A 19,207-nucleotide genomic window follows, 5' to 3' on the forward strand; every position below is an offset into this window, starting at 1 on the left:
TCTCGGTCCGAATCGCTCTCGCTGCTGGTAGCCATGATTGTAAACAACACAGATGTGAGGAGCTCCACAACCCGTGACGTCACGCGCACATTGTCTGCTACTTCCGGTATAGACAAAGCTTTTTTATTAGCGACCAAAAGTTGCGAACTTTATCGTCGATGTTCTCTACTAAATCCATTCAGCAAAAATATGGCAATATCGCGAAATGATCAAGTATGACACATAGTATGGACCTGCTATCCCCGTTTAAATAAGAACATCTCATTTCAGTAGGCCTTTAACACTTCAGGGCCATTCCAGGTGCAACATGAAGGTGGCCTGGGTGAACTTGGGAGCGGCACACGCGCTCATCCAATCGATGCAACATTTTTACCACCTGAGGCAGCCTTTGGCGCACAGGTGACTCACCCAGAACTTGACCAGGAAGAAAGTGTTGTGCGGGCCCCTGTCGAACAGCTCCTTCAGGCCTCCTTTCTTCTCGGGGAACTTGTCGTAGATCTGTCTGACGTCCACAGACTCCAGGTAGGGGTCGCTGTAGCTGGGGTTGGACTGGCCGATGTGCACAAAAAGATGCTTGTTGAACTGGAGAGAGCACACAAAAGGAAATGTTGAAGTGTTAAAAAGTTAAGTTCAGTAGCAATAATAGTCACACACATGCTAGGTGTGGTGAAATTAGTCTCTGCATTTGACCCGTCACCCCCTGGTAGGTGAGGGGAGCAGTGAGCAGCAGCGATGGCTGTGCTCAGGAATCATTTATGGTGATGTAACCCCCAACATGCTGGACTGTAGTCAGCTGGAGGCGTGTCTTAATGAAATGAAACAATGGATGTCCGCTAACTTTTTGCAACTCAACGCCAAAAAAACGGAAATGCTGATTATCGGTCCTGCTAGACACCGACCTCTATTTAATAATACAACTTTAACATTTGACAACCAAACAATCAAACAAGGCGACTCGGTAAAGAATCTGGGTATTATCTTTGACCAAACTCTCTCCTTTGAGTCACACATTAAGAGCGTTACTAAAACGGCCTTCTTTCATCTCCTTAATATCGCTAAAATTCGCTCCATTTTGTCCACCTACGACGCTGAAATCATTATCCATGCGTTTGTTACGCCTCGTCTCGTCTCGATTACTGTAACATATTATTTTTGGGTCTCCCCATGTCTAGCATTAAAAGATTACAGTTGGTACAAAATGCGGCTGCTAGACTTTTGACAAGATTAAGAAAGTTTGATCATATTACGCCTATACTGTATATACCTTTATGTACATAGGTTGCCCACATATGAGGTCCTCTCCAAGGTTCTCATAGTCATCATTATCACTGGCGTCCCACTGGGTGTGAGTTCTCCTTGCCCACTGGGTGTGAGTTTTCCTTGCCCTTATGTGGGTTCTTCCGAGGATGTCGTAGTCTTAGTGGTTTGTACAGTCCTTTGAGACATTTGTGATTTAGGGCTATATAAATAAACATTGATTGATTGATTGATTTGTATACTCTAGCCCAGGGGTCGGCAACCCACGGCTCCGGAGCCGCATGCGGCTCTTTGGCCACTCTGATGTGGCTCAGCTGCATAATCGCCGGCCCACCGATTGTTTCGGGGGGTTTCCGGATTTTGGTGCCTCTCCCGGACATCACCCCGGGGTTAATATTTCTCCGATTTCCCCTCGGACTACAATATTGAGGGCGTGCCGTGATGGCTTTACTTTTAACGTCCTCTACAACAGGTCATTGCCCCCCTTTACACCATGCTATCTGCGTGCCGGACAGAAGCATGCATCTCGCTGCTTCTATCGTCACACGTACGATATTGCAAGAAATATAGTCAACAGCCATACAGGTTACACTGAAGGTTGTGATATAAACAACTTTAACACTCTTACTAATATGCGCCACACTGTGAACCCACACCAAACAGGGGGCGGCGTGGCGTAGTGGGTAGAGCGGCCGGCCAGAAACCTGAGGGTTTCAGGTTCGTTTCCCACCTATTGACATCCAAAAAATCGCTGCCGTTGTGTCCTTGGGCAGGACACTTCACCCTTTGCCCCCGGTGCCGCTCACACTGGTGAATGAATGATGGATGAATGAATGATAGGTGGTGGTCGGAGGGGCCGTAGGCACAAACTGGCAGCCACAATTCCGTCAGTTTACCCCAGGGCAGCTGTTGCTACTGATGTAGCTTACCACCACCAGGTGTGAATCAATGATGGCTTCCCACTTCTCTGTGAGCGCTTTGAGTGTTTAGAAAAGTGCGTTATAAATCTAAGTTATTATTATTATTATTATTAAACAAGAATGACAAACACATTCTTATAGCTCGGTTGGTAGAGTGGCCATGCCAGCAACTTGAGGGTTGCAGGTTCGATTCCCGCTTACGCCATCCTAGTCACTGCCGTTGTGTCCTTGGGCAAGACACTTTACCCACCTGCTCCCAGCGCCACCCACACTGGTTTAAATGTAACTTAGATATTGGGTTTCACTATGTAAAGCGCTTTGAGTCACTAGAGAAAAGCGCTATATAAATATAATTCACTTCACTTCACTTCACTTCACATTTCGGGAAAACATCCTGACAGTAACACAACATAAACGCAACATAATAATTACTCAGAATCCCATGCATCCATGACTATTCCAGGCTATATTATACACCCCCGCCCCCAACCCCGCCCACCTCAACTGACGCACAGAGGAGGAGGGGCGGGGTTTGGTGCTAGTGGGGTGCAAAATACAGCCTCTCCAAGGTTTCTCATAGTCATCATTGTCACTGTCACTGATGTCCCACTGGCTGTGAGTTTTCCTTGCCCTTATGTGGGCTCTACTGAGGATGTCGTTGTGGTTTGGGTTGTGATTTGTGCAGCCCTTTGAGACACTGGTGATTTAGGGCTATATAAATAAACATTGATTGATTGATTGATTGATCATAGTAAACAACCAATGGATGTTCTTAAACTGATAGATGTTTCCCGTGTATTTTCTGCCCTGACCATAGAGTTGCTTCACTGCGTAACTTTGGTTTTTAACTTCATCATTTTGAATGGAAAACCATAGTTTTTACCACTGGATGATCAAAAACCCTACTCAATACAAAAAAATTATAGTTGTTTGTAGGTATGGCAAAAAAAAGTGTTTCAAGATTTTGACACACATTGTAGGTCGGAAAAAAATAAAGAAAAACGGAAAATATTTTTTCATATTCTTACAGGGATAAAAAAAAAGACAGATTTCTGACTATAGACGTAAAAATCCCATGCCTGAGAGTGACATTTACTGTAAATACAGCTGAGTGGTCTGCAGACATAAACAGTGTGCAGCATATTGTCAAGATAGTATTGTGTAGCAAATAAGTGCATGATTGATTTTGTAATTGTTTTGTAAATAATGCTAACGTCTCACTCTTATCAGTCGTCCCTCGCCACATGCCGCTTCACCACATAGCGGATTTGTTATCTTTTAAAGCATGGTCTACTTAAGCATGGTCTAATTATTTTAACTAGGGAGGCAAATTTAGAGGAAAAAAAATGTGTCTGAGGCCTGGTATATCTATTTTTAGGAACACTAATACAAACCCCGTTTCCATATGAGTTGGGAAATTGTGTTAGATGTAAATATAAACGGAATTCAATGATTTGCAAATCATTTTCAACCCACATTCAGTTGAATATGCTACAAAGACAACATATTTGATGTTCAAACTGATAAACTTTTTTTTTTTTTTTCAAATAATCATTAACTTTAGAATTTGATGCCAGCAACACGTGACAAAGAAGTTGGGAAAGGTGGCAATAAATACTGATAAAGTTGAGGAATGCTCATCAAACACTTATTTGGAACATCCCACAGGTGTGCAGGCTAATTGGGAACAGGTGGGTGCCATGATTGGGTATAAAAGCAGCTTCCATGAAATGCTAAGTAATTCACAAACAAGGATGGGGCGAGGGTCAACACTTTGTAAGCAAAGTGTCGAACAGTTTTAGAACATTTCTCAACGAGCTATTGCAAGGAATTTAGGGATTTGACCATCTACGGTCCGTGAAATCATCAAAAGGTTCAGAGAACCTGGAGAAATCACTGCACGTAAGCGATGATGTTACAGATTTTTGATCCCTCAGAAGGTAAAAACCGACATCAGTGTGTAAAGAATATCACCAGATGGGCTCAGGAACACTTCATAAAACCACTGTCAGTAACTACAGTTGGTCGCTACATCTGTAAGTGCAAGTTAAAACTCTACTATGCAAAGCAAAACACATTTATCAACAATATCCTAAAACGCTGCCGGCTTGGCTGGGGCCGAGCTCACCTAAGATGGACTGATGCAAAGTGGAAAAGTGCTCTGTGGTCTGACGAGTCCACATTTCAAATCATATTTGGAAACTGTGGACGTGGTGTCCTCCGGAACAAAGAGGAAAGTAACGATCCGGCTTGTTATAGGCGCAAAGTTCAAAAGCCAGCATCTGTGATGGTATGGGGGTGTATTAGTGCCCAAGGCATGGGTAACTTACACATCTGTGAAGGCACCATTAATGCTGAATGGTCCATACAGGTTTTGGAGCAACATATGTTGTCATCCAAGCAACGTTATCATGGACGCCCCTGCTTATTTCAGCAAAACAATGCCAAGCCACGTGTTAAAACAGCGTGGCTTCGTAGTAAAATAGTGCGGGTACTTTTGTGGCCCGCCTGGAGTTCAGACATGTCTCCCATCGAAAATGTGTGGTGCATTATGAAGCGTAAAATACGACAACAAGACCCCGGACTGTTGAACAACTTAAGCTGTACATCAAGCAAGAACAGTAAAGAATTCCACTTTCAAAGCTTCAACAAATAGATTCCTCAGTTCCCAAACGTTTATTGAGTGTTGTTAAAAGAAAAGGTGATGTAACAGTGGTGAACATGCCCTTTCCCAACTACTTTGGCATGTGTTGCAGCCATGAAATTCTAAGTTAATTATTTGCAAAATAAAATAAAGTTTATGAGTTTGAACATCAAATATCTTGTCTTTGTAGTGCATGAAATTGAATATGGGTTGAAAAGGATTTGCAAATCATTGTATTCCGTTTATATTTACATCTAACACAATTTCCCGAATCATATGGAAACAGGGTTTGTAGTAAATGTGTCTAATTACATCTGGAACGCTACCACTGCCACCGCCCGGAGCCATCACCTTTTTTTTTTTTTTTTAGTGCTTCACTCTAACTTTCCTCATCCACGAATCTTTAATCCTCGCTCAAATTAATGGGGAAATTATCACTTTCTCGGTCCGAATAGCTCTTGCTGCTGGTGGCCATGATTGTAAACAATGTGCGGATGTGAGGAGCTCCACAACCCGTGACGTCATGCGCACAACGTCTGCTACTTCCGGTACAGGCAAGGCTTTTTTTTATTAGCGACCAAAAGTTGCGAACTTTATCATCGATGTTCTCTACTAAATCCTTTCAGCAAAAATATGGCAATATCGCGAAATGATCAAGTATGACACATAGAATGGACCTGTTATCCCCTTTTAATTAGGAAAATCTCATTTCAGTAGGCCTATAAGTGGTCTTTAATTATAATGCGACACACAAGTGGCGGACTTTTGGACTGGGTTTACTTACCGTCTCTGGGTCTTGGGGTTGCTCCAAAAAGGCGGAGAACTCAAGCATTCGCAGCTTGGAGCTGGCGATACAGCGACCCTGCCAAGGGGGGGCCCCGGGGGACATGGACAGACCTGCAGTGCTTTCGTAACCTGAAGTGAAGGACGTGCAAGTTTGAGTGCTAAACATGAAAAGATGGCTATGACTTTGCCAGGCTGATGGCGCTGCGTCAACGCAGCAAGAGAGGAGCCCACCTGTTATGGGGGTGGGGCCGGACGCTTGCATGGCGTAAGTCTGCTGGGAGAAGGGCTTAATGCTGGGGAGAGGGAAGGGGAGAGGCATGTTAGGCACCATCCCTGCCTTGTGACCCATCTCACATACTAATTGGAGCGCCTGACCTCGAAGAGCGTTGCGGCCGCATAGCTGACGTTTGACAGCTGACTTATCAACTTATCATTTACACACATGCACTTTCATTTGTCTGCAGATTTCTTAGACACTTTTGAAATGCGCTCGAGCTTTGCTTTAAACCAGGGGTCTCAGACAATTGCAGCCGGCTAGACATTATTTTGCGGCCCCCACCTTAACATGTAAGTTTAATGTTAGTGCGGCCCGCGAGTTTTATTTGACCGCGTTGTGTTGTTTGGGTCCAAAATGGCTCTTTCAACGTTCTGGGTTGCCTACCCCTGCATTAGTGGAAAAGCGGCAAATGAGTGAAAGCGACAGAGACGTTGCCATGGAGACGAGGGTTTTCTTACGTGCCTGGCTGCAGTCACACCGCGACACCTGTCCGTCAGTAATAAGAGTCCCTGATAACCTGGACCAAATCCAACCGTTATTTGTATTTTTTATTATTTGATTTGCATTGCCTCACATTTCTTAATTGTCAATTTGTTCATTTATATTTTGATTTAATTTTGCGTTGAAAATAAAAATAAAGACATTTAAAGGGGAACATTATCACAATTTCAAAAGGGTTAAAAACAAAAATCAGTTCCCAGTGGCTTGTTTTATTTTTCAAAGTTTTTTTGAAAATTTTACACCTCCCGGAATATCCCTAAAAAAGCTTTAAAGTTCTTGATTTTCGCTATTTGCGATGCGACTGTCCATTTCCCTGTGACGTCATACAGGGCTGCCATTACAAACAACATGGCGGTTACCGCAGCAAGATATAGAGACATTAACTCGGAATCAGACTCGGATTTCAGCGGCTTAAGGGATTCAACAGATTACGCATGTATTGAAACAGATGGTCGGAGCATGGAGGCAGATAGCGGAAACGAAATTGAAGAAGAAATTGAAGCTATTGAGCGAATAGCTATTGACGCTATTCGGCCATAGCATGGGTGTACCTAATGAAATGGCCCATAGCATGTCTGCCTTATTAGCATCGCCGGTAAAATGTGCGGACCAAACGATCAGGACTTTCGCATCTTGTGACACTGGAGCAACTTAAATCCGTCGATTGGTAAGTGTTTGTTTCGCATTAAATGCGGGTATCTAGTTTCAAAAGTACATACAGCTAGCGTAAATAGCATGTTAGCATCGATTAGCGTAGCATGTTAGCATCGATTAGCTGGCAGTCATGCCGTGACCAAATATGTCTGATTAGCACATAAGTCAACACCATCAACAAAACTCACCTTTGTGATTTCGTTGACTTAATGGTTGCAAATGCATCTGCAGGTTATCCATACATCTCTGTGCCATGTCTGTCTTAGCATCGCAGGTCAAATGTGAAGACACTCTGGCATATTCAATGGGGGTCTGGCGGCATATTTCTTGCCAGTGGTGCAACTTGAATCCCTCCCTGTTAGTGTTGTTACACCCTCTGACAACACACCGACCAGGCATGATGTCTCCAAGGTTCCAAAAAATAGTCGAAAAAACGGAAAATAACAGAGCTGAGACCCGGTGTTTGTAATGTGAAAATTAATATGGCGGGTGTATTACCTCAGTGACGTCACGTTCTGACGTCATCGCTAAAAGACCGATAAACAGAAAGGCGTTTAATTTGCCAAAATTCACCCATTTAGAGTTCGGAAATTGGTTAAAAAAATACATGGGCTTTTTTCTGCAACATCAAGGTATATATTGACGCTTGCATAGGTTTGGTGATAATGTTCCCCTTTAAAAATATATTTTTTAAGAAATCTTTTCTTGCGGCCCAGCCTCGCCCAGACTCAGCATCCAGGGGCCCCCAGGCACATTGAGTTTGAGACCCCTGCTTTAAACTGAGAAGACAACGATCATATGGCGTCAGAAATGAGAAATGTCCACTCACTCCTCATGGCCTCCTGGCTGGCCTGGAAGTGCCCCGTGCCAAAACTGCAACACAAAGGGAAGCGACATTGACATTTTACATTTTGGATTATTACTTCAACTACTCAAAGACTTCAAATGGCAACATTTACATTTACACACGTTCTGGAAATTAAGGGAATGTGTAATCTTTCCACCTCAATGCAGGAATGCCTGGCTTTAGGGGCGACAGCAGGGATATTCAGACACATCGTGAAGAGGGCCACAGTTTCAAGGGGCCCGACATGGAAATGTGGATGTTTGGTCAGAAAGGTTATATTTCTTTGAGACTGTGTTTACTTCATTGCAGAGTAAACACATCGGCTTTCACACTGCACTGTCAGTAAACTCATTATTCTGCCCTCACTGATCCTTTCCAGCGTGTGCAGCTAGTTAACAGCATGAAGAAAAATAACTGATGTTCCTTCTTTTGAATTATTATCCTTATTTTTTTTATTTCTTTACACTTCTTTCTTCATTTGGGTTTGTAAGACTAAAAGTATAAAAATTAACATACCGTATTTCCTTCGCAAAATAATTAGCGCATGCTTAGTATTACCGCCAGGTCAAACTTGTGACGTCACGAGTGACACTTCCCCTGTCATCATTCTCAAAATGGAGGAGTCTGATTTCAATACCTGTAATTTGAAATCGCATAAAGGGAAGAAGATTAGGAGCTATTCAGTAGGATTTAAGGTCCAAGCTATTGAATACCGGTATGCTAAAAAGAACAGTAAGCAGTTTTATTAATATACCTGTGGAGCCGACAGTCCCAAGATGGCGGCGAGGAGACGGCGAGCGAGCGGAGAGGAGGAGCGGAAGAGCGACCGGGACTGAGGTTTTATTGAAAAATAATCAAAGTCAAACTGCTCAAGCCATGTCCTTCCTTGGTGGTCCTGGGAACCCGAAAGACAACGGCTTGAGGGACGGCGTGGCGCAGTGGGAGAGTGGCGGTGCACAACCCGTGGGTGCCTGGTTCAATCCCCACCTAGTACCAACCTCGTCACGTCCGTTGTGTCCTGAGCAAGACACTTTACCCTTGCTCCTGATGGGTGCTGGTTAGCGCCTTGCATGGCAGCTCCCTCCATCAGTGTGTGAATGTGTGTGTGAATGGGTAAATGTGGAAGTTGTGTCAAAAGCGCTTTGAGTACCTTGAAGGTAGAAAAGCGCTATACAAGTACAACCCATTTATCATTTGTCATTTGAGACAGTCACAATACCGTAGCTGCGTCTGTCAAATATGAGTCATTAAATGACTCCCGCCTCCTGGTGGTAGAGGGCGCTAGTGATCCTTCTTGCGACTACTCGGCTGCAGAAGATGTGAAATGAGTGACGTGGTATGTGCTGGAGGATGTAATAAAGGAAGATCTCCATCGAGACAGAGAGACTTTTAAAACTGAAGAAAGATAAGGAAGACTTCTATAAACAAGTTATCGATGCTTTTGATCAGAAGGAGCTGGCATGGACTATATTTATAAGTAAAGGTAAGACCATAATAACGTTTTTTTTATTAAATGTGCTTTTCATGATGGTATCCTTACATCACACTCAATTTTTTACTGCATGCCTTTGGTAAGTGCCGGAGTGAGAAGAGGTTTTAAAATAATTAGCGCATGCTTACTTTTACCGCATGCCTATGGTAGGCGCAGGAGTGAGAAGAGGTTTTAAATTAATTAGCGCCCCCGCAGCAATTCAAGGAAATACGGTATAGCATGTTTACACAAGCAGAAATGACACAACATTCACACACCAAACATTGTATGGGACCCATCACTATTGGCGTTGTCGTCCTCTACTGGTCAAATTTAGTACTACATGTATTCAAGTAGGTTGATCGGCAGTTACTCTCAGACAAAAAACCCAACCACAAATACAAAAGTCATACCAAAGACTATAAAAATGGGAGCCATTACCTCCCTGCATCAAGGGTTGGAATTGAGGGTTAAATCCCCCAAAATGATTCCCGGGCACGGCCACCGCTGCTGCTCACTGCTCCCCTCACCTCCCAGGGGGTGATCAAGGGTAATGGGTCAAATGCAGAGAATAATTTCACCACACCTCGTGTGTGTCTGACAATCATTGCTACTTTCACTTTAACTAGAATATTACATTGTTAATAGTCTTAGTGCTGGTTGCTGCAAGATAAATTAATGATATCATAATATATCTTGATAGTACTGGTTTTCCCAGAATATAAGCCACACTGGTGTATAAACCACACCCACAAATTGTTAGAAAAAAACAAAAACATTCATATAGCAGCCGCACCGGACTAGAATCCAGGGATATATATTTGTACATTGTGAAATTGAGATATTTACATAAAACGATTTTGTCAATGCTTTTTTACATACCCTAATTCAAGGGGTGGGCATTACGTCGATCGCGATCGACTGGTCGATCTCGGAGGGTGTGTCAGTCGATCTCAAGCCAGGCATTAAAAAATATACATAAAAATGAGCAATCATCAATCATACCAAGACTTCACTTTCGTCAGTTGTTTGACATTCTCGGCACCCGAGGATCTTGTGAGATGACGCTGGCTGCTGCGAGCTCATATTTAAGAAAAAAAATCACTAACAGGGCGGACGCAGAGAAACATTTTATTTCTAGAGACTCCGTACCTACTGTCAAAACTCCAAAGACCGACTGCACAGTTCCTGTCTTCACCATAAAAGACCTGTTTCATCCTGCCTGTGCTAACAAGAGTCTCAGAAAGCTAGCGTGCACAAGCTAGCAAGCTACGGAGTTTGATGCCAATGTATTTCTCCCCCGCCCTCAGCGACCGCTTTCTCACTTGCTTGCCCACCCGCACACTCACTGACGTCACTCACCTGCTGCCAGACATTAAAGGGCCACACACATATGCTACTCTCATAAGAAAGTATTTAAAAACGAGTATGCAAGTTGGACAAATGAGATGCCAAATCCAACCACTTTCATGTGGTATTGGACAGTAAGGAGGACTTTTTTTCTCCTCCATTTGAAAATGCGGACGTTATCAGCACCACTGTCTGATTCCAATCAATGCAAGTCATCAGAATCAAATACACCTACTTATATTCTTGTCTTCATGAAAGAAAGGAATCTATGTGTGTTAAACATGCTTGTATTATCATTAAACACCATTAACTTGTTTACAAAAATTTGTCTTTCATAAATAAATAAATATAAATTATAAATAGGAATGAGGTAGATCTCCTCGACTTGGTCAATTGAAAAGTAGCTAACCTGCAGAAAAAGTGTGAGCGCCCCTGCCCTAATTGATTCCAAATGATGCCTATAACACGGCAGTAAAACGGCTGGTCAAACAAAACATAAATATCATTGTCTTTATTCATCTGTTATGAAAATTAATAAGATGTCCTCCTTTTTTAAATTAGGTTCAAGATGTTAATCAGGATTCTTTTTCCTTGTACTTTGTAATCACTTTGAGTTTACAAACTAAGAAAGAAGAGAGAAGAAGAAGTTTGAACATGTGTGGATCATTTTAGTAAATTGATTGATTTCTTTGTTTAATCAATTCCCTAATTTACCCGTTAGCGTAGAAAGTCCATGGATTAGCGGCACCTTTGTATAAGCCACAGAGTTCAAAGTTTGGGAAAATAGTCCAGAAAATAGGGTATTTTAATTTGGCGTGTAAACATGTCTGTCTTTTAGAGGAACAAGACAGAAAGTAATTGAGAACCACTGCATGACTTGGAATGTATCTTAATGTCATATCTTCCTTAAAATATATATTTGGTTGTGGTGTGAAGTATTCCTGAAAGACTGTAGAGTGGTGTTAAAACTGTTGTGACACACCTATTTCATTGGTTTGATGTATCTAATGCTGTGTAACGGTCTGATGAAGTGCATGGGACAAGTGATGTAACAGTCTGACGAGGTGCATGGAACAAGCAATGTAACGGTCTGACGGGTGCATGGGACAAGCGATGTAACAGTCTGACGAGGTGCATGGGACAAGCGATGTAAGGGTCCGACGAAGTGCGTGGGACAAGCAATGTAACGGTCTGATGAGGTGCATGGGACAAGCGATGTAACAGTTTGACGAGGTGCATGGGACAAGCGATGTAACGGTCTGACGAGGTACATGGGACAAGCGATGTAACAGTCTGATGAGGTGCATGGGACAGGCGATGTAACGGTCGGATGAGGTGCATGGGACAAGCAATGTAACGGTCTGACGAGGTGAATGGGACAAGCGATGTAACGGTCTGACGACGTACATGGGACAAGCGATGTAACAGTCTGATGAGGTGCATGGGACAAACGATGTAACAGTCTGATGAGGTGCATGGGACAAGCAATGTAACGTCTGACAAGGTACATGGGACAAACGATGTAACAGTCTGACGAGGTGCATGGGACAAGCGATGTAACAGTCTGACGAGGTGCATGGGACAAGCAATGTAACAGTCTGACGAGGTGAATGGGACAAACGATGTAACAGTGTGATGAGGTGCATGGAACGAGCGATGTAACGGTCTGATGAGGTGCGTGGGACAAGCAATGTAACGTCTGACGAGGTGCATGGGACAAACGATGTAAGGGTCTGATGAGGTGCATGGGACAAGCAATGTAACATCTGACGAGGTGCATGGGACAAGCAATGTAACGGTCTGATGAGGTGCATGGGACAAGGGATGTAACGTCTGACGAGGTGCATGGGACAAGCGATGTAACAGTCTGACGAGGTGCATGGGACAAGCGATGTAACAGTCTGACGAGGTGCATGGGACAAGCAATGTAACAGTCTTATGAGGTGCATGGGACAAACGATGTAACAGTCTGATGAGGTGCATGGGACAAGCGATGTAACGGTCTGATGAGGTGCATGGGACAAGCGATGTAACGTCTGCCGAGGTGCATGGGAAAAGCGATGTAACGGTCTGACGAGGTGCATGGGACAAACAATGTAATGGTCTGATGAGGTGAATGGGACAAGCGATGTAACAGTCTGACGAGGTGCATGGGACAAGCGATGTAAGGGTCTGATGAGGTGCATGGGACAAACGATGTAACAGTCTGATGAGGTGCTTAGGACAAGCGATGTAACAGTCTGACGAGGTGCAAGGGACAAGCAATGTAACGGTCTGACGAGGTGCATGGGACAAGCGATGTAACGTCTGACGAGGTGCATGGGACAAGCAATATAACGGTCTGACGAGGTGCATGGGACAAGCGATGTAACAGTCTGACGAGGTGCATGGGACAAGCGATGTAACAGTCTGACGAGGTGCATGGGACAAGCGATGTAACAGTTTGACGAGGTGCATGGGACAAGCGATGTAACAGTCTGATGAGGTGCATGGGACAAACGATGTAACGGTCTGATGAGGTGCATGGTACAAGCAATGTAATGTCTGACAAGGTGCATGGGACAAATGATGTAAGGGTCTGACAAGGTACATGGGACAAGCAATGTAATGTCTGATGAGGTGCATGGGACAAGCGATGTAACAGTCTGACGAGGTGCATGGGACAAGCAATGTAACGGTCTGACGAGGTGAATAGGACAAGCGATTTAACAGTCTGATGAGGTGCATGGGACAAGCGATGTAACGGTCTGACGAGGTGCATGGGACAAGCAATGTAACGGTCTGACGAGGTGAATGGGACAAGCAATGTAACGGTCTGACGAGGTGCATGGGACAAGCAATGTAACGGTCTGACGAGGTGCATGGGACAAGCAATGTAACGGTCTGACGAGGTGAATGGGACAAGCAATGTAACGGTCTGATGAGGTGCATGGGACAAGCGATGTAACGGTCTGACGAGGTGCATGGGACAAGCGATGTAACGGTCTTACGAGGTACATGGGACAAGCGATGTAACGGTCGGACGAGGTGCATGGGACAAGCGATGTAACAGTCTAACGAGGTGCATGGGACAAGCGATGTAACAGTCTGATGAGGTGCATGGGACAAGCAATGTAACGGTCTGACGAGGTGCATGGGACAAGCAATATAACGGTCTGGCGAGGTGCATGGGACAAGCGATGTAACGGTCTGACGAAGTGCATGGGACAAACGATGTAACGGTCTGACGAGGTGCATGGGACAAGTGATGTAACAGTCTGACGAGGTGCATGGGACAAGTGATGTAACAGTCTGATGAGGTGCATGGGACAAGCGATGTGACGGTCTGACTAGGTGCATGGGAAAAACGATGTAACGGTCTGACGAGGTGCATGGGACAAGCAATGTAACGGTATGATCAGCATGGGACAAGCAATGTAACAGTCTGATGAGGTGCATGGGACAAGCGATGTAACGAGGTGCATGGGACAAGCAATGTAACGGTCTGACAAGGTGCATGGGAAGGGACTAGAGGCGTCCTGATCATCAGCTCAGTGACTCACCCCGCCGGCTGTGGGGTACGCCGGCCTGGAGAGGCCCTGGAGTGACATCTTGTTCTGGAAGGCGGCGGGTGAGATGATCTGCGCCGAGGACATGGTGGCCATGTTTTGCAGCGCCTTGTCTTTGGCCACCTGGTCCTACACAGGAAGGGACAGACACAGGGACAGGACTCATCTTCTAAGTCCCACTTGGCCAGTGATCCAAGCGGAGCCCTAAAAAGGGGATCCCGCGCACAGGTGAAGACAAGGTGATATTACAGACAAGACTTTGCTTTATTGCTTCGGCCAGGCGATGACAAGCCGCTTCTGTTGGAGGACGCGTCAGGCCGCAGGGTGATGTAATCTCTACCAGCAAAATCTGCAAAGCACTAACGCCACCCAAAAAGTTCAAACCGGCAGCTGCCGGTCAACGACTTTATGGTAAGGTGATCCACCTGTGTCTCAACCCACCGTGGACTATTCTATGACACAAGGGCATGGCTGAAATACGAGCACATGTGGTCTGGGTCTCGGTTACCGCACAGAGGTATTTAAAAAGCCCCGTCACAAACACTCAACCTGTGACCAGCGGGGCCCTGCCAGCTGAAGACTAATGGCTGGCAGCCACGGCGAGGACCACGGCTGCCACTAGCAGCATGCGAGGGGAGAAATGCAAACTGAGAAAGTACTGGAAGGACTGGGATGTGTGAGCGCTCACACGTTCCATGTCATGCCTGCAGGGCTTCATTTGTTCCCTGACAAAGGTGTTTATGGTTCTCATAAGCCTGGGGGCCATGGGAAACATCCCCTTTAAAACATCAATTAGAGGACGCAATTAAATCCACCGAACGTTTTCCATTTTTCTCGAAGCACATCTGCCACTTGCTGTTTAACAATCCGCCTCATTGGCTTTGGAAACAAATAAAAAAAAAGGTTGACTCACGTAGCGTACCTTCAGCTTCACCTGGATCTCCCTGGCCTTCCGCCGAGCCAGGACCTGAATATGACTGGACACCTGCAAGAAAAAACACAAACCTAGTTATAAGAACAATATTCTCTTAGAGAACATGTGCCCTCTGCAGTGGACATGCGTGCTTTAAATTGCGTGACGGGTACAATTGATATTATTCTGCGGAATTGAGAGCCCAAACAAAGAATCCCACACATGAGTGACACCATATCTGTGCATTTTTTTTTTTCATTTTATTGAGTACGACTGGAAAAGAATCCACCACGAGGCCAGAGAAAGTTGCAGCACTTTGATAAACAAGACGAGAAACACTAAGGAATTCAAAAAATAACACCAAATGAAATCTGTTTTAGTTTTCTCCATTTACCGTATTTCCTTGAATTGCCGCCGGGTATATAGTATGCGCCTGCCTAGAATTACTGCCGGGTCAAAGTCGTTTCGCGAAATATTATTTTTATTAGCGCATGTCTAGAATTTCCGCCGGGTCAAACTCGTTTCGTAAAATAATTAGTATAAGCCTAGAATTTCCGCCGGGTCAAACCCGTCACGTGACTTCACCTGTCATCATTTTCAAAATGGAGGAGGCTGACTTAAATCATTTGAAATCGCATAAAGGGAAGAAGATCAAGAGCTATTCAGTAGGATTTAAGGCCCAAGCTATTGAATATGCTAAAAAGAACAGTAAGCAGTTATGTTTTATTAATATACCATAGCTGCGTGTGTCAAGTATGAGTCATTAAATGACTCCCGCCTCCTGGTGGTAGAGGGCGCTAGTGATCCTTCTTGCGACTACTCGGCTGCAGAAAAAGTGACAACAAGCAGCAATTGTGAGCAGCTATCCTTTATTTTTTCCTCTCGCTTGCACTTTTAACATGGAGGATTACATATCTAAAATAAAACTGGACTTTCAGTCGAAGCAGGAGGTAATAAAGGAACATCTCCATCGAGACAGAGAGACTTTTAAAACTGAAGAAAGATAAGGAAGACTTCTATAAACAAGTTATCGATGCTTTTGATCAGAAGGAGCTGCGCATGGACTTGATTTATAAATAAAGGTAAGTCCATAATAACTTTTTTTTATTAAATGTGCTTTTCATGATGGTATCCTTACATCACACTCAAATTTATAAGCCCAGGCCTAAATTTACCGCATGCCTTTGGTAAGTGCCAGAGTGAGAAGAGGTTTTAAAATAATTAACGCATGCTTGCCTTTACCACATGCCTTTGGTAAACGCCGGAGTGAGAAGAGGTTTTAAATTAATTAGCGCCCCAGCGGCAGTTCAAGGAAATACGGTAACGTTCAAGAATTTCAATTGTTTACTATCCATAGTGGTAGTGTCCAAACCTTTTCCATGGAGGGCCGCATTCTGACCAGTGAATGAAAGTCTGCACCAGCATATGCTAAACTATTTAGTTTACCTTTTGTGTCAGAGGTGACAAAGCAAATACCTCATACACCCATCTTTAATAATGAACTCATGTCATTTTCTAAAAAGTCAAAGGCCTAAAAAAGGCCCCTGTCCCGCACTCTGAACACTTATTTTACCAACATAGAGTGTGTGCTTTTTTTTGTCAAGAAATATGTTTGTTAATAAATGCAACAATCTGAACATCTATTAATGAAATACATCATTGTAGAATTGTGCTCAGTGTTTCAAGTCAAAGCACAATAAGGTTGCAACTTAGCAAAAATGTTAAAAGTCTCTATCATGCTTTTAAGTACAAACCCCGTTTCCACATGAGTTGGGAAATTGTGTTGGATGTAAATATAAACAGAATACAATGATTTGCAAATCCTTTTCAACCTATATTTAGTTGAATCCACTACAAAGACAACATATTCAATGTTCAAACCCATAAACTTTTTTTTTTTTTTGCAAATAATAATTAACTTAGAATTTCATGGCTGCAACACGTGCCAATGTAGTTGGGAAAGGGCATGTTCACCACTGTGTTACATCCCCTTTTCAACAACACTCAATAAACGTTTGGGAACTGAGGAAACTAATTGTTGAAGCTTTGAAAGTGGAATTCTTTCCCATTCTTGTTTTATGTAGAGCTTCAGTCGTTCAACAGTCCGGGATCTCCGCTGTCGTATTTTACGCTTCATAATGCGCCACAAATTTTCCATGGGAGACAGGTCTGGACTGCAGGCGGGCCAGGAAAGTACCCACACTCTTTTACTACGAAGCAATGCTGTTGTAACACAAAAGCTTTGCATTGTCTTGCTGAAATAAGCAGGGGCATCTATGATAACGTTGCTTGGATGACAACATATGTTGCTCCAAAACCTGTATGGACCATTCAGCATTAATGGTGCCTTCACAGATGTGTAAGTTACACATGCCTTGGGCCCTAATACACCCCCATATCATCACAGATACTGGCTTTTGAACTTTGCGCCTATATCAATCCGGATCGTTATTTTCCTCTTTGTTTCGGAGGACACCACGTCCACAGTTTCCAAATATAATTTTAAATGTGGACTTGTCAGACCACAGAACACTTTTCCACTTTGCATCAGTCCATCTTAGATGATCTCGGGCCCAGGGAAGGCAACGGCGTTCCTTTGTGTTGTTGATAAATGGGTTTGGCTTTGCATAGTAGTTTTAACTTGCACTTAAAGATGTAGCGACCAACTGTAGCTACTGACAGTGGTTTTATGAAGTGTTCCTGAGCCAATGTGGTGATATCATTTACACACTGATGTCGGTTTTTTTATGCAGTACCGCCTGAGGGGTCAATGGTCCATAATATCATCGCTTATGTGCAGTGATTTCTCCAAATTCTCTGAACCCTTTGATGATTTTACGGACCGTAAATGGTAAAATCCCTAAATTCCTTGCAATAGCTCGTTGAGAAATGTTGTCCTAAAACTGTTTGACAATTTGCTTACAAAGTGGTGACCCTCGCCCCATCCTTGTTTGTGAATTACTTAGCATTTCATGGAAGCTGCTTTTATACCCAATCATGGCACCCACCTGTTCCCAATTAGCCTGCACACCTGTAGGATGTTCCAAATAAGTGTTTGATGAGCATTCCTCAACTTTATCAGTATTTATTGCCACCTTTTTCAACTTCTTTGTCACGTGTTGATGGCATCAAATTCTAAAGTTAATGATTATTTGCAACCAAAAAAAATGTTTAATCAGTTTGAACATCAAATATGTTGTCTTTGTAGCATATTCAACTGAATATGGGTTGAAAATGATTTGCAAATCATTGTATTCCTTTTATATTTACATCTAACACAATTACCATGAATTGATTAACGTGGACCCCGACTTAAACAAGTTGAAAAACTTATTCGGGTGTTACCATTTAGTGGTCAATTGTACGGAATATGTACTGTACTGTGCAAACTACTAATAAAAGTATCAATCAATCAATCAATTCCCTACTCATATGGAAACAGGGTTTGTACTTAAAAGCATGATAGAGACTTTCAACATTTTTGCTAAGTTGCAACCTTATTGTGCTTTGACTTGAAATACTGGGCACAATTCTTCAATGATGTATTTCATCAATAGATGTTCAGATTGTTGCATTTATTAACAAACATTTGATTTCTTGACAAAAAAAAGCACACACTCTATGTTGGTAAAATAAGTGTTCAGAGTGTGGGCCAGGGGCCTTTTTTAGGCCTTTGACTTTTTAGAAAATTAAAGGTAAAATAAATAGACCCCAAAAAAAAGGGAATAAGCGGTAGAAAATGGATGGATAAATAGTTTAGCATATGCTGGTGCACACATTCTTTCACTGGTCAGAATGCAGCCCTTTATTGTACAATAAAGCAGATCCAAGGATGACTCCGTAATGATTTGTTTGCCAAACTTTAGGGCTTGCAAATGTGAGAAAAAAGGCACCGCATTGTGGCTCTTGTTGGATCTGGTTGGCTTATTTACATGACTGAATACAAGACTTAAGTTGCCTTTTTGTATTCAACATGTTGCAAACATGGCGCCTACATGCGGCGTCTTTAACCGCCACAATGGTTGTCATGATGGCTTGA

The 19,207-nt window shown here is 43.4% G+C and overlaps 1 protein-coding gene across 2 annotated transcripts in view; it reads right to left on the reverse strand.

Moving 5' to 3' along the window:
* Positions 1-19,207, reverse strand: part of LOC133562996 (transcriptional enhancer factor TEF-3-like) — a 108,918-nt gene that overhangs the window by 25,385 nt on the left and 64,326 nt on the right. The window contains exons 3-8 of one of the 2 annotated variants that reach the window (XM_061916867.1): positions 15,178-15,240; positions 14,250-14,384; positions 7,869-7,912; positions 5,839-5,900; positions 5,606-5,736; positions 409-582 (exon numbers count right to left, since the gene is read on the reverse strand). In XM_061916867.1, coding sequence (XP_061772851.1) covers positions 409-582; positions 5,606-5,736; positions 5,839-5,900; positions 7,869-7,912; positions 14,250-14,384; positions 15,178-15,240 — 609 coding nt within the window. Of the gene's footprint in view, positions 1-408; positions 583-5,605; positions 5,737-5,838; positions 5,901-7,868; positions 7,913-14,249; positions 14,385-15,168; positions 15,241-19,207 lie in introns of both variants that reach the window. The other variant, XM_061916866.1, reaches the window with a different exon arrangement.

Source organism: Nerophis ophidion, linkage group LG12 (assembly GCF_033978795.1).
Source record: "Nerophis ophidion isolate RoL-2023_Sa linkage group LG12, RoL_Noph_v1.0, whole genome shotgun sequence".
In the NCBI taxonomy this organism is placed as follows: domain Eukaryota; kingdom Metazoa; phylum Chordata; class Actinopteri; order Syngnathiformes; family Syngnathidae; genus Nerophis; species Nerophis ophidion.